This window comes from Rhinolophus ferrumequinum, chromosome 16 (assembly GCF_004115265.2).
Source record: "Rhinolophus ferrumequinum isolate MPI-CBG mRhiFer1 chromosome 16, mRhiFer1_v1.p, whole genome shotgun sequence".
Classification (NCBI taxonomy): domain Eukaryota; kingdom Metazoa; phylum Chordata; class Mammalia; order Chiroptera; family Rhinolophidae; genus Rhinolophus; species Rhinolophus ferrumequinum.
Window position 1 is genome coordinate 50,985,711 of NC_046299.1, and position 27,037 is coordinate 51,012,747.

General features: G+C 40.8%; 1 protein-coding gene across 12 annotated transcripts in view; it reads right to left on the bottom strand.

The window, feature by feature from the left end:
• Nucleotides 1-27,037, bottom strand: part of USP54 (ubiquitin specific peptidase 54) — a 117,954-nt gene that overhangs the window by 5,373 nt on the left and 85,544 nt on the right. For 6 of the 12 annotated variants that reach the window (XM_033129890.1, XM_033129888.1, XM_033129889.1 and 3 more), the window contains 11 exons: nt 26,023-26,191; nt 24,500-24,670; nt 21,808-21,939; nt 21,251-21,631; nt 20,805-21,030; nt 19,729-19,862; nt 14,729-14,896; nt 12,157-12,276; nt 11,043-11,238; nt 7,787-9,183; nt 1,324-1,442 (listed from right to left, as the gene is read on the bottom strand). In XM_033129890.1, the coding sequence (XP_032985781.1) occupies nt 1,324-1,442; nt 7,787-9,183; nt 11,043-11,238; nt 12,157-12,276; nt 14,729-14,896; nt 19,729-19,862; nt 20,805-21,030; nt 21,251-21,631; nt 21,808-21,939; nt 24,500-24,670; nt 26,023-26,191 (3,213 nt within the window). Of the gene's footprint in view, nt 1-1,323; nt 1,443-7,786; nt 9,184-11,042; nt 11,239-12,156; nt 12,277-14,728; nt 14,897-19,728; nt 19,863-20,804; nt 21,031-21,250; nt 21,632-21,807; nt 21,940-24,499; nt 24,671-26,022; nt 26,192-27,037 lie in introns of those variants that run through there. The other 6 variants (XM_033129891.1, XM_033129893.1, XM_033129895.1 and 3 more) reach the window with 6 other exon arrangements.

The following is a 27,037-nucleotide window of genomic DNA, read 5'->3' on the forward strand; positions in this document are numbered from 1 at the left end:
AAAGACTACCTTTTCCAAAAAAGAATGGCAAACTGTTCAGAGTTGTTTAGGAACTTCTGAATAATAAGGTGGAAAAAATGACTGCCTCTTGGAAGAGAAACTGGATTTGAAGGCCCGGTAGAACAGAGACTTAGTTTTCACTCCATATCTTTTGTACCTTTTTATTTTTATACCACATATTTAAAACCGGTTTAATTTTTATTGAATTGACCTAGTGAACAAGCTTCAATGTCCTGGAGCTTTGCATCCGACCGCTATTGTGATGAAAACTCAAGTTGCCTTGGGCAAGTGGGTGAAATTCTCAAAAGGCATGATTTATAAACCCAGCCATGGAAACTATTGGAGTTTGTTTATCTCTGCTGACTTGGGTGTCTCTGTCCCTTCCACCAACAGATTACTGCATTCATTATGTAAGAAAGGCCTCGAGGAGGAGGATTTTAAATCATTTTCCTTTTCGTGCTAATGCACATGCTTCATTTCAGCTTGAAATCACACTGTACCTTATTCAATCATGTACTGGGGGATGGGGAAGAAAAGACAAAACAATACTCCATCCCATCCATCTCTTCTCTTCCTTGATTAGCGAAATGGATTGTGACCCAATCAGGAGCCACTGCTTCTGAGACTCCTATCAAGGTTACTAGGACTCTTCTCATCCTGGAGAACCCTGTAAAACACCTTGCAGAACTGCTATGGGGAAGGGACATTCCTCTGGGCTCCAACTAAATGTGTGTCAATAAAATAATGACCACGTGTCATTTTTGCTGAGAGCACATTTTTGCTTGTCCCCAAATTACAACCTTCAGTTTCTTCTGCCCCTTCACCTGGATTATGTTTTACCTAGCAAGAGAAAGGGCGCTCTGAATAGACAGATCTTGATTCTACTCATAAAATTGTGGGAAGACATCGGGGCCTCCGCTCTCTATGCCAACCATGCCACGGAGACTGCGTGAGATGCAGCGCGTCGTGCTTACCATCCCGACACTTCCTTCCGGGGCCTTGGCAAGGTGAGGCCTTCAGGTACACAGACACATACAGGCAGTCACACAACACCAAAGCTATGGTTTTCGCACAGACCCTGTTCCCAGGAATATGGGAGAAACTAGGGTAAGACTCACTAGTAAAGACCTGATATATTTGAAAGGTAGTGCCCATGTGGCAACCTCTTCATTCAAAAGCAGCTCAATCGTAGACCGTGTTCTCTTCTAATAGCCCCCCATTACCATGCCTCTGCCTTACCACCAAACCTACCACTCACATCTCTCCACAGTTCCTTCCAACACATCACCCCGTGCCCAGCACTTTAGCACCGAAGGCTACTACCTGAGAAGCAGGCGCTATGCTGGCTTCATGGAGACTGTGCTCCATTTCTGTTGTTGGGGTCTTTGAGAGACCAAGGCCAGGGGCTGAATGCAACCTTCTCCCCACGCCATCTGCAGAACCTGGGGAGGAAAACAAAAATACAAGTTGAAGCCACTTCATCTCTTAGAGCCTGAACTCTGAGCCGGGCAGCACATAACTCAGGAGTTCTTGTTTCATTAAATAACAAATATGCATCCCTGCCTCCAATGGAGAATGTAGAAACAGGAGTTTCAGAACATGGGTAAGTTTCTTATAGGCCACCAGGGTCTGAGGACACAGGCCTTGAAGAATCCTGTGGAGAAGGGGCTCTGTGGACAGATAGCTGAATGTCCCTATCTTGCCTCATTTCATTTTTGTAAACACAATCAACTTTGCTGCTGTCAGACTTGGGCCCAAGACTGATATATACAGAGGAAATTTTTCTGACAGTGATTCTCTAGAATGTCTGTGATAACAAAGGAATATATAAATATTATCTCCAGTCTAGTTAGAAACTGAAATGATCACAGTAATCATCTATCAAACATCATCCTTTTACATAACAAGAAAATGAGTTCCAGAGTTTTACAGGTAGTAAGTGGCTTAACCAGTATTAAAATTCAAGTCTCGATTTTTAATTCCTGTTACTATTACGAGCACAAGCTCTTCAGGAACATTTTGTATGTGTAACGCTTTTTTAGTTCCCCCATTAGCTTCTCTCAATCACTTAAATTCTAAACTACTAAATGCTTATCTCTTCCTCAAAATCTTGCTAGACAGTTAAGAGAAGAGCTGCTCCAAACTGGGTATGTGACTCCCAAGGGGCTTGCTGTCCCGATACAACTAATTAAGCCTGCAGTTCTGAAAGGGCATGTGTTCTTGACCTACATTTGATATATAGATTTATGTCTATTGCCAATTCATGCCTTGATTTGATGTTTTGATTGTCATATATGTTATCCTGGCTAAAGCAGGATATTGCTGACACAAAGCTAGAAGGCCAGTTATTTGTCATGTTTCCTGGTACTTACATGCAGTGGTTCTAATACCATCTCAGATTCATCTAGGAGGAGCTTTAACACACGCAGCTGCCAGTACCTCTCCGCAGACAAACTGAATTGGAATCTTTGTGGTTGGAGCCTTGGAATAATTATTTTTAAAAGGCTTCCCCAAAAAGTATGGGAGAATATCCTCAAACATTATTTATGAAATATAAAATGTTACAGTCTTCCTAAAAAGTAATCTAGAAATAGCAATTAAAATTGAAAACATATTTACCCTCCTATCCAACAATTGTACTCCTGGGAATAAGAAGCAAAAATACCAGTTTATTATGGCATTGTTTGTAGTGGCCCAGAACTAGAAATAAATACCCATCTACAGCAGAATGTGGCTAAATACATTATGGTATCCTCAATATCAAATATTGCCCAGCCACTAAAAAACAAATTGAGGTAAATTAGATGACTTGGAGGGATTTTCATCCAGTGTTACTGAGTTAAAAGACAAAAAAAGTCTGTAATATTATCCCCAAACAAACGGAAAAACACTGTATATGTATGTCTGCAAAGGATTTTATGAACAGAAAAATACAGAAATATGCGTATTCTATTATTACCTGGAAAGGTGGTAGATAAAAGGTAGGGACTGATGTGAAGGAAGATCAGATAAACAGAAAAATTGTCCATAATAAAAACGGCATGTGTGCTGGGATCCCGTTAACGTGAAATTATTTCTCTGGTTTTTTAAAAGCCACTCCTCAGGTGACTCTGATGGGCAGTCAGACTGAAGAACTACAGCTGTAATGAGCAGAATCGGGTTCTCCTTAATCAGGTCAAGTGTGATTCCTAGAAACGGAGGCGGCCATTGAAACCTCCTGAAGGGAGGAGACTCCGATTCCCTTAAAGATATTTAAGGAGAGGTGGAGGTGGCCTTCTGAAAGGAGTACTGTTGAGGGGACCTCTGGATTTGATAGAAGGTAGAATTAAAATGATATCTACGACAGATCAATAGTAACAAGAAAGGTTACCAGACATGATGTACTTCCTGACATGCTATAAGAAGTACAATGTACTAACCTATGAAGTACTTTTATTTTTAAAAAATTGTACCTGATTTTAATAAAGTCTCTAGCCTTAAGTACCAAGTACAGGAAAAACAGGCACTAGAAGGACATATTTAGGGGAAGAAAAAAAAGAAAGAAAGCTCTATTAGAATATAATCAGCAAAATCTAGAATGTGGAAGACAAACGGCCAAATTTCTTCAACATATAAATGGTAAGGGGGAAAAATACAGAAATCGTGCAGGCTAAAAAAAAAGAGCCTTGAGGTGTATTAACAAAATGCAATGTGTGAATCTTGTTTGAATCCTGATTAGAAATAAACCACCTGTGAAAAGACATCTATGGGACAATTGAGAAAATTTGAATACTGGTTACTGTATAATATTAAGAAATTATTGTTAAATTTTTAGCTTACATAATGTTATAGTTTTGCCTTTGAAAATCGTTTTTATTTCTGAGCGATACATTCTAAACTATTTATGCATGAAATAATATAATGGCTAGGATTTGCTTTAAAATAATCCAGTGGGAAAAAGGAGAGGGTGCTATAGCTAAATCAATATTGGCCATATGTCAATAAATTGGCCAAGAGAATCACCATGGAAGCTAGTGGTACCTACATGGGGTGGAGGGGCGCTATTATAACATTTACTCTTACTCTTTACTTTTGAATATGTTTGAAATTTTCCATAACGAAGTTATTTTTAAGATGATGTCTGCCCAACTTTAAAATACTATGAAATAGGTCAAGGGTAGTGTTTGTATAACTCTATAGGAAGTATAATCATGTCAAAATTAATCCAGTCTCAAACACCGTAATACTATATGATTCCATAAATGTCCAAAATAGACAAATCTAAAGACAGAAAATAGGTTAGAGGTTGCCTGGGACCCGGGGAGCGGGGTAGGGGGAAATAGAGTGACTACTAATAGGTACAGGCTTTCCTTCTACGGTGATGAAAACACTTTAAAATTGATTGTGCTGACGGACGGACAACTCTGAATATACTTAAAAAAACCTTTTGTACACTCCAAGAGAATTGTATGGTATGTAAATTATATTATCAATAAAGCTTTTTTAAAATAAGTCATACAGAGAACGACAAATACTATATTATCTTACTTGTATGTGGAATTTTAAAAAAAGCCAAGCTCATAGAAACATAGAATGGTAGTTGCCAGGGGCTGGAGGTTGAGGGAAATGGGGAGATGTTGGTCAAAGGGCACAAACTTAACTATAAGATGAATAAGTTCTGGAGATCTAATGTATAGCATCATGACTGTAGTTAACATTGTATTATATACCTGAAAATTGTGAAGAGAACAGACCTTAAATGTTCTTACCACAAAAGAAATTGTGATTATGTGTTGTGATGGTTGTGTTAACAAACCTTATTGTGGTAATCATTTTAGCAATATATACTTGTATCAAACCATCACACTGTACACCTTAAATTTATACAATGTTATCTGTCAACACACATATCAAAAAATATGGGGGGAAAAGTAATTTGTACTTAATAAATGCTTTACAGTAAGATAAAGGCCTCCCCCAAAGATACATTCTGTCATATGTGGATCCTAATTGGCATTTTCCTTCATCATCTACTAACCGATTTATTCTACTTAATCACTTTATCATTTTATGTCGTATCAGTTCTTAAAGACTCAATTTAAAACAGACTCTAACCAAAATAAAAGCTAGTTTGGTTTGACAACTATTTTGAGAACTGATTCATTAGATCGATTTTTAAATTAGTTTTTGTTCAGTATTAAGTAAAAAGTTAATGGTTGGTAGGTACTATTTCATATTGTTTTTAGAAGTATAATCTTCCTGAAGGCTAATTTGCCAGTATATGTCAAGGGATTAATTTTTAAAGTTTATAACCTTCAACTGGTTACTATCCTTCTAAAAATTTATTCTAAGGAGCTTACCAGAAATGTGGTCAAGCATGTAAAATATATTCATCACAGTGCTGTATTATTAAAAAATTGGAAATAACCTAAATATTCAACCATTGAATGTTTTGTTGTATATTCATATACAGTATATTATAGTCATTAAAAATAGGTTTTATCAAAGGGAAAAATGCTCATGGATATAATGTAAGAAAATTCATGGGAGTAAATTGTGTGTATGTATATGTGTGTGTATATATGTACACACACACACATATATATATATATATACACACATATACATGTATATATGATCCTACTTTTTGTAAAAACAAAACAAATTATATAGTATATGTGCATAAAAAAACAAAGCCAGAGTAAATGTGCGAAATTATTAAGAGTGGAATTATCAGTGATTTTTATTACTTTATATATTTCAAAACTATCTATGAAATGAAAAACGTTGCTGTTTTGGGTAACATAAGGGGTTTTGTTTTGTTTTGGTTTGTTTTTGTTTTTGTTTTTGTTTTAAAGATTTTATTGGGGAAGGGGAACAGGACTTTATTGGGGAACAGTGTGTACTTTCAGGCCTTTTTTTCCAAGTCAAGTTGTTGTCCTTTCAATTTTAGTTGTGGAGGGTGCCATTCAGCTTCAAGTTGTTGTCCTTTCAGTCTTAGTTGTGGAGGGCGCAGCTCAGCTCCAGGTCCAGTTGCCGTTTTTCTAGTTGCAGGGGGCACAGCCCACCATCCCTTGAGGGAGTCGAACCAGCAACCTTGAGATTGAGAGGATGCGCTCCAACCAACTGAGCCATCCGGGAGCTCAGCGGCAGCTCAGCTCAAGGTGCCGTGTTCAATTTTAGTTTCAGGGGGCGCTGCCCACCATCCCTTGCGGGACTCGAGGAATTGAACTGGCAATCTTGTGGTTGAGAGCCCACTGGCCCATGTGGGAATTGAACCAGCAGCCTTCAGAGTTAGGAGCTTGGAGCTCTAACAGCCTGAGCCACCAGGCCGGCCCTTGTTTTGTTTTTGTAATATAATGTTTGACAGTCAATTAGTTCAATTTTAATTTCAATTAGTTCAATTTTAATTGCAATGTATTCTTTTGTATGTGTTTATTATTAATTCTTAGAACACTTGACATCTGTGTATTCTTTCTCCCTTATATCAGACAGGAAACCAATTGAGGCTGACTCCAGCTCTTCCTCAGTCTTCAGAACCTTCCCATGGTACCCTGTCCCGTGCACCTAAGGCGCACTTAATAAATGTTATTGCAAAGTCTACACTAGGATGCAGACCCTAAAAGCCATATCTTAATATCAAATCTCATATTTATGTGGTATCCCCCTCAGAGCTCCTCGGAACATAGTAGGCACTCAATAAACACTTGTTTGGCTATAATTAAACATGGGTTGGCAGCATGCAAGGAGCCTGTACCGTTATGGAAACTGTAAAGTTCTGCAAGTTCAATTTCACAGAATCATACATATTTTAATAGTTGGAATTTATCTTAAAAAAATAATCATTGAACCAATTGTCTCTTTTTTACAGGTAAATACTTGGCTCTGGGATATCAGGTGACTTGTCCAAATTTATACTGACAGTTAATGATGGAGACAATAGTTCAGGCTTTGGAGTTCTTAAGTGTATCAATCTAAGTTATAAGTATTCTTCATTCATTAAATTTCCAGAAGTATGTCTGTGATGTGCATTTGAGTGTAGACTTCACTCTTCACCCAATACCATCTCCCGAAGAGTCATACCACAATGAAAATTCTAAGCCTGGCAGTTCCTGCAGGGATCATATTGCTGGTTTAGTATGATCTGGAAATGCCCTTTGGAGACTTGGTTCAATTTGAACATCCTTGGTGCAAGGTGGATCTGGAAGCTGGGTCTGGGGATTGCTTCAGCTCCTAAGCCACACAAGGATGACTTTTCCTCTCAGCCTCCACGTCATGCTGAGTCACTCTCAAAGACCTATGAGCCACTGCTTAGCACTATACTGAAGAAGCCCTGGGCATATACTCTGTCTTTCGAAGGAAGGAACTACCGTGTTTCCCCGAAAATAAGACCGGGTCTTATATTAATTTTTGTCCCATTAGGGCTTATTTTCAGGGGATGTCTTATTTTTTCATGTACAACAATCTACATTTATTCAAATACAGTCATGTCATCTTCTTCTAGAACATCATCATAACGTACTAAATGCATCCGTCTGGCTGAGATCTTAACTGGGGCTTATTTTCGGGGTAGGTCTTATTCTCGGGGAAACACAGTAGCTCATGAGTGATGATTTTGTCCCCATTCTTCACTCTAGCCAGAAAAATGTTTAGCCCCGTGCTGAAGTCTTTATGAATAAAGTCAGACGTTTTACCACTACCTCCTAAGCTAGGGATATTGTTTGGACAGAACACTACTCCCTCTGATCCTGTCCTCATGCTTTCAGGTTTTGTCTCCCAATCCCCCTACCCGTGGTTGCATTCTTACCTGTTTGGCTAAGTGGGTGCCGGTCCACATCCTGCTGTCCCCATGCAGAACAGCCAGCTTGAGAAGCCTGAAGACTGGCCTGGTAGAGAGACTCCAATTCTGAGGTCTCCTGCTCTGTGTCTTGGTTCCAGTGTGGATGCAAAAAGATGTGGTTTCTTTCCGGATAGGCCACACAGGTACGGGGATTGTTGGGGGAGGACTTCATTCCTGGCCCAGGGACCTCAGGTTTAAGCTGAGAATCACAGAGCCTTGTGACATTCACCCAGGAATCCAAAGGCAAGGAAGTCCCCACGTCACTATTGCTGCCTGGCTCCGTAGGCCTAGCATCTCTCCCTTGAGATGGCTTCCCTTGGTACATACCTGCCTCTGCCAACCTGGGCTGTCCTCCCCAAGAAGCTTCACCATTAGGCAGCCCAGGGTTCATGGCAAGAGAAGGATGATCAGCAGGCTCTTCCCAGGAAGGAAGCCTGTTCCTGCCATCCACAGAGAGTTGCTGTTTTGCCCAAGGCCAATGGCCTTTCCCTTGACCCTGTGGGAAGGGAGGCTTAGAGTCAGCAGGGGAAGAGTTCTTCCTTATACTATTTGGCAAACTTCTATCCTGGGAACCTGCACCATCCCTTGGGGAGGCGCCTTGCATCCTTTGGAACTGCTCTGCCAGAGAGCGAACAAGCCCCTTTGTGCCTGGAAACTCTGGCCTACAGGGCTCCTCGCTGCCTCCGTCCACTTTTGAAGTCAATAAAGTTTTGAGACTTTGGGCTGGGAGGCATTGGTTAGTGTTCTGCACAGCATCAGGAGAGTGAAGCACAGATGAGGAAGCAGCAGGCATCACAGGGGGGTAGGCTCTACATGGGGGTTGGCTGGGATGAGCGGATGGACTTGCAGGGCGACAGCCCAGGCTGTGTGCATCTCCTCTCTCACAGGTGGCTGTTCCAGGTGGGTGCGAATAAGGCATCACTTGGGATGAGTCAGCAGGATCCCTCTTTTCTTGGATTAACTGTTCTTGATCAATTCCTCTTCCTTCTTGAGGGGGGAACCTGGCATAGCTGCTGTTGTCACCCCTGTAGCCTTGCAGCTTACCCTCTGGTATACCCAGCGGTTCCCAACCGTGAGGAGAATTCTTCTCGGTCCTCTCTGGTGTTTTAGGTAAGCCCTGCCTGGGGAACACAGAGGGCTCAACACTGTCCACCTCAACCGAAGTAAGAAGGTTCGAGGCAGACCTACTGGGGGGATTGTGCTGTGAGGCAGACAGGGCAGATGACTCTGGGAATACTGATGAGTGTGACTCATGGCACGAAGCAGGTGAGTAGACGAAAGAACTGGCCCCAAACTCTATATTCGTGTAGGGTTCCAGTTGGGCCTCCCGGCTTAGCAATACTTGGAGCGGGACAGGTTGTTCACTGAAATAAATGGAGAGAGCCAGTCATAAATTGCCTTGAATAACGAGATCAACTACAAAAAGAACTCTTCATTTGGTTCCCATTTCTAGCTATCCACAGAGGGAACAGTGAAAATAAATGGAAAGACAAGCACGAGTAGAATCAACAGTTCGGAGATTCACAAGAGAAGGCACAGCTCACACTCAATTAACAAGCAATATTAATCCTTTTTATTACATTCCCTCACCAAAGTTACACACAGTAATATTAAATAAAGCCCTTGCCAATATTCTTCACTACCTGTAAAGCCCTATTCCAATCATATTATATGTACTTGCAAATAAAAAAACCAAAAATTGCTAGTCCCACATGCACATGACATGGAAAGTAAGCAAAGGCTGGAAATCACTCATACCTGGGGTATGAGTCCTGCGAGGCATATCAGTCAAAAGAACCAAAAAGCCACATTTACAGAAGACAGGATGATTTGGGCTTGTGGGATTACATAGAAATCAACCATTTCAAGTGTGTTTTCATAATCTGGATTGGGTTGTATTTCTCACTAAGCTGTTCCCCCAAAATAATGCAATGTGACTGTGTCAAGATTTGGGAATGGGAGTAGGGATTAACTGCATTTAGTTGGTTTCTCACTAACTGTTTTGTATTTCTGACCTAAAAAAATATGTTAGAAGCACTCAAATAAAACCTCGATCACTCACATACATCAAGTGGCATAAGTTTTATGGAAGGAGTTTAGCTGCCTAAAATCCGATATTCAAAACACATCGGATCAGATTCTCAAATCATCATTCAATTAGTGGAGTATACTACGGGAGAAAAGTAAAAGGAAGATCCAAGCTTTTAGCATTAAATTTGAATAATAGCTATAAACTTTTGTGGGTACAGTCACTCAGTTACCCTTAAAACATTATGAAGAATATAATACTATACTTACGAAGGCTGGACAATTAAGTTCACGAACTTTCTACCGTGCACTTACATGGTATATGGGAAACCTAATGCAGTCAAACACACCTGGATTTGAATTCCACGCTTCTGTCACTTACTAGCTGAGTAATACAGGATACCTTACTTATCTGATCCTCTGAGCATGATTTCCTTATTTAAATAGTATCACTAAATAACAGTCCCTACCCTAAGGTTTTCGTGAGAATTCTATAAAATAAAACAAAGTGTTTAAGATTAGTGTCTGGGCATGGACAGATGTTCGAAAAATGTTAGCTGTTCTTATAATATTTATATTCTGAAAACTACGCAAGCTTATTAACAGCCACATTTTACTTTTACTTAAATCTATCTATTCTAAGTAACAGCCAAATTCGAGGGCTAAAATGTGAGAACTATACCAATGGTCAAGGGGACTCTTTTCCTAGTCTCACTGACCATAGGTAAGCAAAACAAAGGGAATCTTCATGTCTCTTCTCTATGGTTTCATCAGAGCAAGAAAGACGGCTTTTGCTGCTTCCATGAGACAGGAAGCACAGAAATCCCCAAATAAATCACATGGCTTCACCTGCAACATGAAATGTAGCTGACACTGTCATGTCTAAGAACTTAATATATACAGATTTAATAATTGTGCATGATTGCACAAGTCCAGGGACAAACTTCCCCACAGGAAATATGGATAGGTGGTCTATTTAGTATGTTATACTTTCGAGGAACTATGCATCTTTTCGAGGAAGGATTAAGAAAAGGACTGGCAGTGGGATGAGCTTCACTGTAGATCTGACCTGAGAGAACAGATTTTTTCAGAGGACTCTTGTCTTCCCTGCTGTCGCCAAGACAATGAGAGCTCTGGCTATGGAGCACCCACGGTCACTTCCTCCCCTGGCTTACATAAACTACCCAGGCTCTACCTTGTTGGCTGAGGGAGAGCCCCGCCCTGTGAGGGGGGGCGGGCTGTGGGCTGCGACGGCTGCTGCGATGACTGCTGCTGCTGCATGCGATCCTGTAGGCTCCGTGCTTTTCGAATACTGATTTGCAACTTCTTATCGACTAGGGCTCTGCTGTGCGTGCTAGAGCTGGCACCATGCAGGGCAAGTCTGAGTTTAGCTAAAATGCAAAAGAAAATATAGCAGAAACAGAACACAAAATACAAACAAAAATAAAAGGAGTAAAACTGAACCAAAAATGAGCAAAGATATGCAGTAAAACTCAAAATATGTAGCAGGAATGTAAGGCGTGGACCATGCATATGCTGTGCAGGGCACAGAGCTGGCTCTGGCTTTACAAGGAACATTCATGGAAGCCATGGAGGCCAAACAGGTTAATTCAAATTTAACAAACAAACAAATAAAAAGCTAAACTAAAATGAGTCAGGAAGAGAAGCTGATGCGTCCATCTTAGAGGTTGCCACTCTTGTCCTTTGCCACTGACCTGTCCGACTCTGGTCTCCACATTCTGCTCCCAATTCCCCCTTCCCGACGGCCAACAGCAGAAACAAGATCCAAACCTGCATCTGTCTTTATAGAACACAGATTCTTGCAGGTCACATTTAAGAATCCAATAGGAATTCTAAGCCTTTGTCCCTTCCTGTAAACTAACGGTGTGGCATACCAGAAAGCAGGGGAGAAACAGAAAGAATCAGATTCGCAGCGCAAAGTCACAGCCTGGGAAGTCACAGCCAATGTGTTTATTTCTTTCTGCCACAAGCTCCACCTGACTAGTCAGTGACTAGAGAAAGAGCAGACTAACCTCCCATCTGAGGTCTAACTTGTTTGGGATAAGAAGGTAGACACAGCTGGGTCATCCATCTCTGGACTCCTCTGAGGTTATGCCAGTAAATATCCACAGGCCAAAGTGACAGCGCCTAGCACACCCAGAAATCCGCAGGGCAAACATAGCTAAAGGGTCTCAGTTTATGAGAGACTGAGGAAACGTAAAAGTTGTTTTTATCCCATCTGAGCGGTGACACTCATCACACCTATTGTGATGTTAATCAAATGTGCCACAGCCAGTGGTGTTACTTACAGATAGCTTCGTTACAGAGAGCCAAGGCTGCAGCACAGTCTCCTTTCTGTTCCAGATGCAGTGCTTCTTCAAATACTGAATCTGCCTCTTGCAGGGACCTCGCAAAGCCGTCACTCCTCCCTGAAAGGGCCAGTACTTTTCATTTTCATTACAATTGGTTCCAACTTCGCCTATGTACTGCTGTTCCCCTTCGGTGCACACAGATCCTTGCTGCTGAGTCTTTGGTCTACCCTTATCAACCGTTCACTGCTATTAAGAATTCTCTGAAACACGTAGGTCGCCGTCCATTTTTGCCTTAACTGAGACCTTACCAAGGCCCTGAAAGAGACCATGTCATTGTCCACCACATATTCCAACTCCAAGACCTCTTAGGGGGTCCCTCAAGGAAAGAATAAAGTATTATTTATAGCAGAAGGGTGGGTTCCTAAGCCTGGAACTGACCTGATTTTCCACAGGGCAACAAAATATATCTTGCCAACCAGTATCAGAATGCACCTGATCTCCACTAAGACCTCCACTGCTGTGGCTTCAAACTCTGGGGAAATCTATCTGTAACACCTCTTTCCTACATCAATCCACAGTCTTCTCTGCACCACCCTGGAAAAGCAGTACACCCCTTGGGGACAGATGGTCTACAGTTCCTACCTCAATGTACCTGTTGAACCACCTTGGTTGTTGGTTTGCATGCACACAGCTTTTTTCAGCACTAAGTATTTAATTGTGCCCTTGTTCACCAAACTGACTGCAAAAGAGTCACCTTCCCATACAATGAGCATGAGATACTCCTTCTTCCCCTGCAAGTGAATGTGTGCCAAAGCAGGTGCAGGAGAGTCCACATACAGTGCCAGATGAAAAAGCGAGAAGTACTGAAAGGGCCACTTTTGTAAAAGAATCCTCAATTTATGTACCCCTTTGCCTTTTACTCACTCAAAACCATAAAATGGCAGTAAGCTATAAGGGAAGTTCACCTACAATTGGGATTAGTGGGGAGTTTTCCCAAGCTCACAAGAAAAGAAAATCCAAATGCTGGAGTCATTCCTCCCATAATGTCCCCGTCCTGCACTTACCTCCACCAGTTGGACACGGTAAGAAAGTCTCTTCCACAACCCTAACATTCACTCCCTAATTCACCATGGCTTTGGAGACCAATGGGAAGGCAGTGGAAGTAGCAAGTTGGTTCTGAAGAACTTAGCATTCAGATTCTACGCGACCTACAGAGATGCAGTCCCCTCAACCTTCAAGCCTGAAGTTTTCTCAGAATGTTTGCAATCAACTGACTACAGCCTTTATAATCAGAGGTGGTGGCTAGAGCCATTAAAACAAATGAAGCTCCCTAGAAAGATATAGACAAACTACAGTCGATCGATCACTGTACTGGATTTTAATTCTTCTAGAAACCGAGCACTCCATTCCTTGCTCTTCCACAAGATGCTGAACCAAAGTATATTGACAATGAAATATAGTAAATTGACAATGAAATACAGCCGGAGGGATTCCCTCTCAACTTTAATGTACTACCCAACAGGACGGGAGAAAAGGCAAGGGAGGGAGATGAAAAGGCCCCTCTTTCAAAAGCAACATAAACCTGAGACACCAATGCCCGATAGCTTGAGGACAAAAAGGGAAAAAAAAACTATCCAAATATAGGGATAGCTAAGGAATTAGGAATTTAAAACTCTATTTTGAAAACAAATACAATGCCTTGGGAAATATAAATCACCAATTGTCTGAATCAAAAGACTATAGGATTAGAGGAGTAAAGCGGCCCCCAAATAAGCCCCCAAATGAGCCCAGAAAGCTTCTCTATGTGTTGATAAAAAGAGGGAAGTGATCAACAGAAAGCAGCCACCCAAAATGGCACTGACTAATTTTCACACTACTTTAGTACACTTTGTTACATATGGGGATTCTGAATGTTAAGAGTAATAAATTCGTTTTATTTTTTTTAAATGGAGATATTGGTTTCAGGGCCGATTTAAGGTAGATACCTCAGTTTTTCTAAACTTCTATTTTGAAGGCTAGTGTCTTCTGGTACAAAGTGACATCCTAAAGCAACTGAAGAAAAAAGTGACTAATGTGGGGCAGTCCATGAAAATCGTATGAGATTGGGGCATGAATCAGCAGGGAATCAAAAGGCAATCAGGTTCTGTGTTCTGAGAACCTGTCTGGTGGCTCCACTTCCCTTGAGCTCCAGATGGGAAATCTCAAGGGTATGTTTCTGCCCAGCAAGTAGAATTCCCCTCAGTGTCAGCGCCCTTTTCTGCTGTTTCTGAATTGGGACTAGTTTTATTTACACCTTCTAAAGATGTTCATGGGAAATGTTTTTCATGAACAATATACTATCTCCAACCTATAGGCTTTTAACTGATGGGCCCAAAATCAGTGCTTGTCTCCAATCAACAGGCCTGTTACCTCCTATTTTAACTAGCTCTCCCTGAAATGGCTGAATTAAGATACAGTATAACTCTGCTAAAGTGAAGACAGAGAATTTACGAGCTTGAATATTTTTTTCTTCCCTCTCTCTCTCTCTCTCCATCCCCATCACCCACAACCTAATGCTCACAACAATTACCCTGATTCTGCAGTTCATCCAAGTCCATAAAGCGGCTGGGATGAGGGTTAAACCCTTTAGCTGCCTCTAGTTCCTTCTCTCGTTTCCTTCGTAGTTCCTGTTCCTGGGCCCTCTTGGCCACCTCTTCCTGCAATTCATCCAATTCACTTTTGGAAGGTATCTCCCCACCTGGAATACAAGCAAGGGGAGAGAGAAGTGATCACATTTCCGTAACTAAGACAGCACCTGAGGCAGTTACGGCCACTGCACTGCTTTTCCTTTGGAACTCTTGGCTTCGATTTGGAGTTCATGTCTTGAATATTGCTTTCCATATCAGATTCACGGCGAGACCTGAGCCATGAATTAATAATAATAGTAGTAATAATAATATGAGTGTTTTATAACAACATGACAACTAACATTTGTTGAGCATTAACTATGTGACAGGCACAGTTTTAAGCACTTTTACGTATATTATTTCATTTAATTATCAAAACAACCTATGCGGTAAATACTAACCGAGTCATAAAGAGGGTAAATAACTTGCCCAACGTAACACAGATGGTACATGGTGGTGAATTAAAGTCAAATATGAGGTGTCATCAAACAATACAATGAATGTTTAAATTTCAAAAATTTGTTACAGTAAAAGACACATTGCCATTAATCCCCCTCAAAAGAACACATTGCCATTAATCCCACCCTTGCTTCGAACACATTTATCCCACCATTCTTGCCACTTTCTGAAGCAGTTCTGGAAGTCCTCTTTCGTGAGTGTCTTTAGTTGCACTGTAGTGGCTGCCTCGATGTCCTGAATCATTTTGACTTTGGGGAAGAGCCAAAAGTCACATGGCACCAGATCCAGTGAATAAATGGATGAGGACACACCGTAATGTTTTTGACAGAAATTGCTGTATACCAAAGCAATGTGTGACACGGAGCGTTGACATGATGGAGGGTGATTTACTGCACACTTTAAAATACACATTCTCTCAACCATACTTCACACCCTACTGACTGCACCAAACAAGTTGAAATTTGTCACACACAGTTACTAAGGTTCGACGCACCGCTTCCCATATTGAAGATTCCCTGACTTTCCATTGGATGGCACTCGGCAGCAGCATTCACCATATTTTGTGATCACAACAGAATGGCTCCACATCACACATCGCTTTTGGTACAGCAATTTCTGTCAAGTAGAAACATTATGATGTGTCCTCATCCACCTTATTCACCAGATCTGGCACCGTGCGACTTCTGGCTCTTCCCCAAAGTCAAAATGACCATGAAAGGAAAACATTTTGAATCGATTCAGGACATCAAGGCAGCCACGACAGCGCAAATAAAGACACTCACAAAAGAGGACTTCCAGAACTGCTTTAGAAAGTGGCAAGAACAATGGGACAGGTGTGTTCAAAACAAGGGGGACTATTTTGAGGGGGATTAATGGCAATGTGTGTTTTACTGTAATAATAATTTTTTTATTTATTTAAACATTCACCATAGTTTTCGATTATGCCTTGTATGTTAAATTCACAATCCATGCTCTTAACCATTAGGGAGCATTCTCCACCATGTACTGCTACTGACTCACTGGGAAGCATCAAGCAAGTCAATTTCTGACCCTTAATTTCTACCATCTCCTTATAAGTTTGTAAAATGTCCATAGTAGTAAAAATTTAATTTTATCAGTGTTCACAGATGGAACCAAATAGATTTAAAAGGATGTCCATGTTATATCAAGTGAAAAATCAAGCGACAGAATAGTATGTATAGTATGACTTCATTTTATATTTTTTTATAAAAATGGTAGTAATAAATCATCTGTATACTTGTGTAAGCATAGAAAAAGATGTAGAAAGACATATACCAGAATCGTAATACTGGTACCTTCAATTTGAAGAGGCAAAGGGCAGGTTACTAAATTGTTGGATTTATTTTACTTCTGTAATTTTTTAAAAGAGTAATGAAAGATACCAGATAAAAATATTTGTTCTGTGCCAGACTAAAACGATTGGATAAAATTGTGAGGTATAACTAGGGCTCACTATATAAGAGGATGGTGGAGTAGTATGGTGTGTGAGAAACTTGTCGCAATTCCTTGCTACATCTCTTTTACTGGTTTAGGAATTAAATTCTATCCAGCCAGTCCAGAATTAGGACTATTAGAAAAACAATGAGACTTAGTCCTTAGTGTGCTGAAAAAAGTATTGGCTATCTGAAGAAAAGAAAAGAGGAAATAGCTTCATGCATCATCACAACTTTCTTAAAGCAATGTTAGCTAACATAAAATAAATTAAAATGTGGGAAATACCTCGTAAAGCACCATCAGATATGTACACCACACACACACACACACACACACACACACACACTTTATAAGTGAAGTATATGTATGTACACATATATATGCACATATATACTATAAAGGCAGAGTATATATTATATATAATATGTATACCTTAAAATATATATTATGTGTGAAAATATATAGTAAAATATATAATACATACTTCGATAATACATAGTTATATATAGTTATATAATATATACTTCTATATGCTTATATAATCTATATTTTGCCTTTTAGTTTTTCCCTCTGTTTAGCCAAAAGCATGACTACTTTTTCTTTCTGTTCTGCTTACAGCCGTATTACTTTACTGCGTCTTATGAGGAGGTTTATCCAATAATCTATAAGACAAAAACTGAGCAGACAGTATTATCCTTCAAAGCCTTAGAAAGGCATCAGGTTAGAGACCAACCATAGGTCCCTCCATAGGTCCAACCTGGTCACGCTCCCCCAACACCCCCACCCACCCAGCACTGGACTAGATCAGTAGCGATTTCTTTGGATGGGCCTCAGATGAGGTGCAGAGGAGCTCACTGGATCCACTCACCAATCAAACGGTGTCCTCTTCCCTCTGGCAAGCGGACTGGATGTCTATGGCATACTGCTCTCTAGTGGGCCCTCCCCCTCCTCCAGTCAGTTCAGTTGGGGGCCAATTGTGAGTAGTTTGTTCCCAAACCTGTTTATGCTGGTTGTACTTTTTCCACTTAAGACATGTAACTAAATATTATATAAATAGATGATATATAAGTGTGAAAAGGAGAGGTGTTTCTTGAAAACTACACTGTTGCCTTGGAAAGACTTGTCAATGATGAATTTGCTTAAAAAAACAAAAATTGTGACTAAATTGAGTATAAACAAGATAACTCTAAAAGATTGGTGGGAAATTCGTAAAAATCTAGGCATATTCCACAGTCTAATTGATTTTTGACTGTTTTGGGTTTTTTTTTTCTTTTAAGAAAACTGAACCTGGGGTGGCTGATTAGCTCAGTTGGTTAGAGTGTGGTACCGGTAGCACCAAGGTTGCCGGTTCGATCCCCACATGGGCCACTGTGAGCTGCGCCCTCCTTAAAAAAAAAAAAAAGAAAACTGAACCTGAAAATCATAGCAGATTTCTGTTTATACAGGAAAGACAATAGAGAATTCCAGACAACAGGCCCATGTTCAACAACAAAGCACTGCTCCTGTACATGCTTGTGAACATGTATACACTCATCTATTTAAATAATTATGAATATGTATGCTAAATATCAACTCATGTAAAAAAAAGTGGGAAATAGAGCAAATGTATAACTTCGTTAGGAAGCATGCATTGCTGCTACAGGTTTTTAACTATAAGGTACTCCAGCCCAGGAGCACCTTATAGTATTGATTCACTAATTTCATAGATACCTGCTTTTGAGGCATTGTCCTACTCTGCCAGATGTCAGCAACCTACAGCACTCACACCTAAGAGTTCATGCCTTTTATTACTGCTGCGTACCTCCCTTCCAGCTACCTCTAAGGACTTTCAGTGGCCATCAAGAGAACTGATGGTCAGACTAGTAATGTTCCTGGTCTCATCTCGACAGGCTAGTACATAGTGGTCTGTCCTCCTCTCTTTAGTAAGCTGACCACAGATTATATATCTAGAAGCTCATTAAATCAGACCATAGTTAGGTTTCCGCCCACACACTCTACTGCCAATTGATATAACATACCAGGAAAACAGGGTTGAAACACATCTTTTACATATAGTTGATCTCTAAATTAGTAGTGCCCAGAACTCATCAGTAGACTAAACGATACTGTACACTCACCACCTTCCCTCAGGCTTTGAAAAAAGGCTCCATGTAGGGGAGACTGCCTAGTTATCACCTTGCTTCTCAGCTCTAAGTAAAGGATTTATTTTGACCCAGTCAGACTGGGTCTCTACTTAAGAGGAATATGCACTAGAAGTATATATGTGTGTGTGTGTTGTGAGAAGAATGCAAAAAGGAGCTAAAATCTATGAATACCTCAAAACTCTACCTTAAACTCCAAAAGTCCTTTATCTTCGGACATTGATTTGTTAAAATGCTAGCTTCCCTTAGAGAAAGCATAGTTTAAACTACTTTCAGTCACTTATACCTAGTGTGAAGGAGTCACATCATTCATTGACAGCTTGTTTTGAGAAGGAGGGAGTCTGAGGACATAAGGCACACTGAAGAAGAGAAAACCACAGGGGTACTGGGCGGGATATAGAGGCAGGGGTGAGGGGAGGTTTGACCTGATCGTTTCCTGGTTTTGCCCACAGTCTACATGTTTCCTTTTGTCATCTCAGTTCATAGTACTAAACAAGAAGAAATCCATTCCCAAGAGGCTGCCTCAATACCAACAAAAGTCCTCGGACTTATTCTTCTGAGGAAGGCAGGTGCTACTGACACTGTTCACCATATTTCTGTTCCTTCTTGCTCCCACAAGGGCTCTCTCCAAGGCAGAAAGAAACAATTAGGCAAGTTGGGATAGAAAACTAAAAATAGGTAAATCCAAAGATGGAGCAGCTCAATCGCCTCCACATTTACATTTACATTCTGATGGAATACTCAAAGTGCAACGGTCCTCTAATTTCAAATGTGCTCAGATGAGGCTGTTTCCCAAACAACATCAGCAGTCAAGTCCAGTCCTCCAAACCCACTGTCCTTTTGCTTACCTAAGAGGGGCTGGTTCTTCATCCAGCCACTCCTAGATGCTATAGAGTCCGCCTCCAGGATGCCACTGCTGTGAGACTTTGGGATGTGACGCCAGGAAGGTGTCAACCCAGCTGATCTCTTAGCACTCGGATCCCTTCAAAAGAGAAACCAGAGTCTAGTGAAAGAAAGCATCACAAGGGTGGTAAGTAGGAATAGTCCTAGGACAAAATTCCCTCAAAACAACAACAACAAAGCTTTGAACTAATATGAAGTATCTACTAGGCTACTTCTGAAAAATTATAATACCCATTCCTTCTCCCATGCCATCTCACCTCATTCACGTTTGTGCATCTAGCCCAGTGTCTGGCACAAAACTTATTTAATGAATTAACAAACATACGCTCTAATATGGATTGCCTTCCTCTTTCTTACACCTATGTAGCATCTTCTCATGTGTAAAATTGAACAGGGTCCTGTGGCCAGGAAAGAGCAGTGGGAAAGTACGAGGATGTGGTTATCACCCTCTAGAAGATCTAATCACTCCTTTCAAAGCAGTTATAGACTGTTAGGAAAATTGTCTCGATGGCAACTCAGTAAAAGCAATGCATGGAGAGCCGAAAGTTATAAAGCAAACTGGGCTCTATGGAGAGGATGCAATGAGCACTATTAAACTATCATTGTTATGGAATTATGAATTATCATTGACTTCATAAAACAGGGGGTCCCAATAACCCTAAAAAGAAACCCCAGAAACTATCCTAAAATGAAAGGCAAGAATAAATCACAATTGGGTTTTCTCTCTGACCTTGGGACTATATAAGTTTTGATTCACTAATTCATTCTTTCAGTAAAATTATTTACTAAACAATGATTTTATACATAGTACTTAAAAATTGTTTCGCCTTTCTCAAATGCCTTTGCTCTTTCTACCGGCAGGGGGCGCTGTTGCCACAGAAAGTAGATAGAGCACAATACTTTGCCTGCCCACAAGAAGGTAATCAAGTCCACCTATTATACACTTGTCTGAGTTGAAAAGCCTCTTGGTGGCTCACATTGCTGCAAAGGACAATGCCACTATTCAAAGACCAAACAGTACCTGCAGACACTCTCGGGCAGAGCGGCATCCAGGCTGACAGGGCTGCTGCTGTTCCTCTCACTGCTCTCATAGCCAGATTCCATCCGCTGAATTAGGCGGGGGTGCTGCTCTAAAAGGTGAGAGCCCGGCCGTGCTGGGCCCCAGGGCTTGTACTGGGGGCTTGGTGCAGCAGTTTTAAAGTCGTAAGTAGGTGGCTTGCTTAGTTCATCTGGTGTAAATTCTTTGGCTATTGAGATCAAAGAAGTATGAAAAAGGAGATGGATTTAGCATCTGCCTCAAATCAAGAATTAACACCTCCATCCATGCATTTAATGAATTTACATCCCCAAAAGACTCAACATAAGGGTAAAAATGTACCTAGCCAAGTCAATCAGAAAATCCAGGGTTTTAAAACATATCAATCAACTTTATTCAAAATCCCAATTGTTCCCTAATTATCTCCTCACCTGAATCCTCAGAAAATGGGCTAAGTTGGGTATAGCCACAGTGCTTCCTTTTGTCCTTACTAAAGATACTGTCAATATTCAGAGACTCCCGTTTGGGTCTCCATGTTGGTCGATACTTGCTAGAAGAACTGGATTTTGACTCACTGCTGGTGCTCTCTACTTCCCAGTCACGAGAGTGTAAAAGCAGGTTCCTAGGAGGTTTTTTATCAGTCTGGTCTCCTCCTCTCCCTCCACAGGGAGATCCTAGGTTGGTCTGAGGAGCCTGGGATGGTCTGTTATGGATCATATTGCTGACTGTCTCTTTAAAATCCCTTAACCTGCTGGTGCTGCCAGACGGTTTAGAGGCGTGCCTAGGCGCCTGCTTTTCTTTCAGTGTTTCTCCTAAAAACACAAAGAATGAAACAAATACAAATGTGTAAAGTGCTCATGGATACCCAGACCCCAACGTCGAGAAAGCAAGGAAAGCCCTTTGAGCAGAAAGGAGAAGCCACAGTCTGGAGTGGGGCTGGAGGGTGACAGAGTGAATCAGGAAAGAGAAGCAGTGCAGAGTGGCTTGCCTTCACTGTGGTACCCTGACGCCTGGGGCTCGTCGCCTTTCCTCCTAACCCGGCCAGAGCTCCTCTTGCGCTCTATCAGAGACCCTTTCTTGGATGTGAGTTTCTGATTACATTCGCTATCAGTCAGGTGTCCTAAAAGAACAAGGAAATGGGGGTAAGCTAGCAGCTGAGACTGACCTCCATCCTCTTGAGAACCTCGTCTCCCTGTGGGATTCATGGCAGTGTCACAAACTCATTGTACTCATGGACTGGAAGCTGTACGGGCAAGGCCAACTGATTTAAGTGTAGCAGGAACCTCTCAGTAGATAAATTCAAAGAAGCTCAAGTAGTTAATGGGAGCTTCCAAATTCACAATGTCTCCAGAGCAATTACCAGTCTCAATCCCCCTCATAATCTTTCCCAGTGACCCAAAGGACACATTACTTGGTCATTTTTAAAAGGCGAAAGATTTTGAGATTGTATGAAAATGTCATGTACCAATATATCTTCACTCTCATAACTAGAAGACAGAGCTTTCCTTTTATTTATTTAGCAACACATACCAAGTGAAGCCTAACTTCAGGACCTCTGGTTTTATTGCAGGTGCCCCAGCCTTTGCCCACAACAGCGACTTTAAGACCCAGTTCTAAATCTTCCTTAAACGGGAATCATTTAAAACGTGAGTCATCTGAACTTTGAATAATTCTCTTTCTCATCCCCAGCCATGCTTTATGAAACTTGGCTTCACCCAGAGATTACACTTCATAGTTCCTCAATACCAACTGCTGGGAAACCCAGGAGAGCTGGGATTTTTTATGTAACTTGCCTCGCTTTATGCGAAGTGTATGTGAATGTATGAGTATGACTTGACAACCGCAAAGGTCAGATCCTAAAGGATATAATTATCTAAGGTGCTGGGGGCCAGAGGTGAATTCAGCAACTGAATTAAATTGGAAGACAGGCTTAGAGAAAATCCCTTAGGTTCTCAAACTGAGAGTTAACAGAAACTTGTTTTCATATTTAGTATATAAAGATTCTTGGACATATTCAGGTATTAGCAATGTAGTGATATGGCTACATATTTTCAATCAATTACCAATGTGATCGTTTTTTGCTTTTATCTGATCCTTTGCTACCTCTGGATCCATAAGAAAGATTTCAGGAAGGAGGAAATCACTTAGAGGTACTAGACCTACAAAGGTTAAACCAATGGGGGTCTGCTCCCCCACCTCCAGCCATTCACAAACCCTTAACATAAACTTGACTCTCCTGGAAAATATGCCTTATTTATCCTGTGACTTAGCTTATCCCTGGTTCAGTTTCAGAAATATGGTTAAAAAAAAAACACCACACTTTGCAGTAGTCATCGAAACAATAGTCATCTAAAGCAATCCAACATGAATCTGACCAAACCTCTAGATCAAATTTACAAGAAATACAGAGCACAGAGAAACAGGCTAAAGTTTACTATAGGGACACAATCAGCAAAATTTAGAATCTGGGGAATCTCCAGGACAAACTACCTAGTTCTTCAAAAATAAATTGCAAGGAAAAAATAGGGGAGAAACCTATAGATTAAAAGAAATGCAAAAGACTTATCAACCCATTGCAATGTTATAGACCTCATTTGGATTCTGAGTCAAACAAACAAACCATTAAAAAATGATGACATTTATAAGATAATTGGATATTTAAACACTCATTGGTTATTTCGTGGTTTTAAGGAATTATTGTTAATATTTTTAAGTGTGCTAATGGTATGTTTAAAAAATGATTTCTTATATTTTAGACAACACAAAATAAAATATTTATGGAAAAGGTGGTATGTCTGGGATTTGCTTCAAAATAATCCAGGAGTAGGGGAAGTGGGTAGAGGTACAGACAAAAATAGATTGGCCATGAGTTATAATTATTGAAACTAGGTCATGGGTACGTGAAAGGGGCAGTACACTATTCTGTATTTCTGTATACTTCTGAATATGTTTGAAATTCTCTATTTAAAAAGAAAAAGAAAAAAAAGCCACGCCCAGAGTATAAACCCCCAGTCTCTAGCCATGAGCTCTAACTCCCAAGTCTCTAAGCATATGGGCATTGTTCTGGGCCGTAGGTGATGAACTTTCCGTCTCAGCTGTCAGTCACGCACTGTCCTTCCTTTTATGCCCTGTACTGATGTCTTCCAGTAACACAGGCACACTATCCTATGGAACAACAGAACAATTTAAGAATGTTCTCTGCCTGGAATTCACAATAACAAACAGGCTAGATTTCATTCTTTGGTGCCTCTGTCCTTGAGGAAGCCTGGCAAGGCGATGAGCAGGTGTCCCCTTCTCTCAAAGCCCTTCCCTTGGGACAAAGTCTGGCAAGAGAACATGATGAGGTGCAAGACCACAAGAGTTCACTGGGGCACTATGAGAGAGACAGGTATCAAGAGCACGGCCGGAGAAAAGCAGATTTCAGAATAAACAATCACGTAGTTAATCACGTTACAACGGTCCTTACTGACAGGCCGCTGTTGACAGGAATGGGAGCAGTGAAAAATCATCATTCACTCAGAATTGCGCTGCTCCTTTTGATCCCACTCAATTACCCAAGTTCTGTGCCTTTCTCCCTTTGCATGACCAACATTTCTGACTTTCCCCAGTTACTTTCTCTTGGAAAACCCTCTACGCAGGAACTGAGCCAGGCAAGCAGGATCCACTGCATAAGTCCCTACCTGTGTCCCGACTGCTCTGAGACGTGGACTCATTCTCCACATTATAGATGACTGTTCCCTGAGAATCAGAAGAGAAGTGACTGACCACAGACTCATGGTGGGGGTGTTTGTAGGGATAGCTCTCCGTTGAGGAATCTGTTCGAGTATCACTTGAGATGGAGGGCTCCCTCCCTGAGGGAAGGAGGAGACACATAGGCAAAAGTAAGGAAAGAGAGAAAGACTGTGACAGAGAGGGGTAAAGAGTTGGATGGCAACAAAGGTCCATAAGGCAAGAACTTCCTAGATGGAAGGGTGAGAAGGATATACCAGAGCCATTCTTCCCAACACCCAACTTCCAGATAACCCAGACATACAAACAATTCCTCCCACTCCTGCCCCTACCTTGCTGAAGCCCTCACTTTGCCTGCCACTGTGAAAAACTGTGGGGCTTTTAGAAAACCTATGGGGGAAAAGTGGAAGAAAGGAAAAAGTTGTGAAAAGTAAGATCTATTTAGATGAAGAGTCCCAGGCCAACCTGGCATACATAACCCCTATCCCGTAATTGTTCTCCTATACTGCCAGAAATGTCACTTTAAATTTTTAAATTGACATTATAAGCATTTTTAATATCTCTGAGAAATTATAGGACTGTTACTTATACTTGAGTGTGAATTGGCTCAATCAGATTACTTTCCTGTAAATACCTAGCTGAGATAAGCACAACAGTGGAAATGGGTATTTGATTGAAGGGAGAAGTAGAGCAGGTCTGGGTGGGGTTACGAGGGTGGGAAGAACACCAGTTACTAAGCAGGAGGAAGGTACAAAAGGGAGCGGAAAGGATTCCAAATACAAGTGTCTTCTCTTTCAAAATTATACTCAGGACCAACCCTAGATCTAGAAGTGGAAAAGAACGTTTCTTTTTCCTCCTTTTCAGAAATCAAGCCAAAACCATTAGGGTTATATTTCTAACACAGGAGCCTCTGTGGGCTAACCTGAGTCTTTAGCCATCAAACTGCAAATTGTTTCTACAGGAAAACATAATTTAAATTCCAAACAGTTGAATCAGAATCAAACAACTGATTCATAAGCTGAGGAATATCACATTGCACTTGGCGTTTTAAATAAAAAAATCTCTCTTCCTTAACAATATGACCAGCAATAACTCATATCGTTTCGCTTGGTCTTAACAGCCTCACTTAAGTCACCGTTAAATTGCCAGTAAGAATCAGTCAGCTTTGTCAATATTAGAAAGTTAAATACTGAGGCTTCCCTCACAAACTTAATATCTCAGTCTCAATCAACATAATTTCCTTCTCACTTTTGAACTGGGGCCAGGTGATGCAAGCAACACATTCCCGGAGGCTGAAGGAAACAAAACCTGGCACAAGCTGGCTTCAGCATTAGATGGCACTTCTTTCTTATCTCTAATGGATCCTCCTTCTCCAAGCTAGGTTATGTGCTAGGCTCACGATTCAGTATGAGTCCCAAATATCCAGCGATCACGTTGGAGAGGGAAAGGTGGAGCGAAGAGCCAGGCTGCTCACCTGAATCTTCACTATCGTAGCACGTCCTGCTGTATGACTGGAACTCGTCTTGGGGAGGCAGGTCCTGGGTGGACACCGGGGTTCCCTGCGGGTCTGCATAAAGCAGCAGCAAAGGCTGATAATGCCCCTTGATGCATTTGGTCACCACATCCTTCCATTTGGGCCCAATCTGAACCAGAAACAACCAGAAGAACATGACAATTATATTTCATATCCACAATTCAAAACATATCCTCCTGTTCTGTTCTTCAAAAGAAGAAAAGACAAGAATTGGACAAACAGGGGACAAAAGAGATCTTAGACCTAAACTTAATGAATTTTTTTTGATAAGTCTTTTTTCGTTAAATCCTTTTAGAAAGCATAAAAACCCTCTAAGAGATAGGAATGATGAATAAAATTACATTTATTCCCATGAAACAGCAATTCAGTTGTGAAATATGAATAACAGTTCTCAAAGGTGAATATACTATATGAGGGGATTTCAGCTGCCTGTTGATCAATTTCTTTTCACATCAAATTAAAGCACTTGCTTGAAATCTGCATTTCTATAATTTTCTTCTAACTATTAAAATCACTTTTATGAAGCTAAATCACAGACAGGAACCCTCTCACAGATCGCCTTAGAATACATGACATTCTGTTTCAGAGTTCATACATGGCAGGACGTAAAATGTCAAACTGCTTAGAATAGACAGCTGACCCTCTCGGCCTTAGCTTTGTGCTGGATTCAGTGCTGCCATGGCAGTGGAAAGAGTGACTGAATAGCCATGGAAACAACAATCCAATCAAATCCCTAAAGTCAGCCTCTCTTAAGTTTAACCAGTCACATTCTTAGATGGTGTGCTCTTGGAGTCAGATAACTAACATAGTTGTTATTTCCTAATAGAACTATTTCATAGTTTTTATTTCACAATGCTGTAAATTTATAATTGAATTGTCATTATTTTAACTAAAACACATTTACATGCTTTTTACGTACAAATCTTATAAGGTGGGTATGATTTTTCAAATAAAA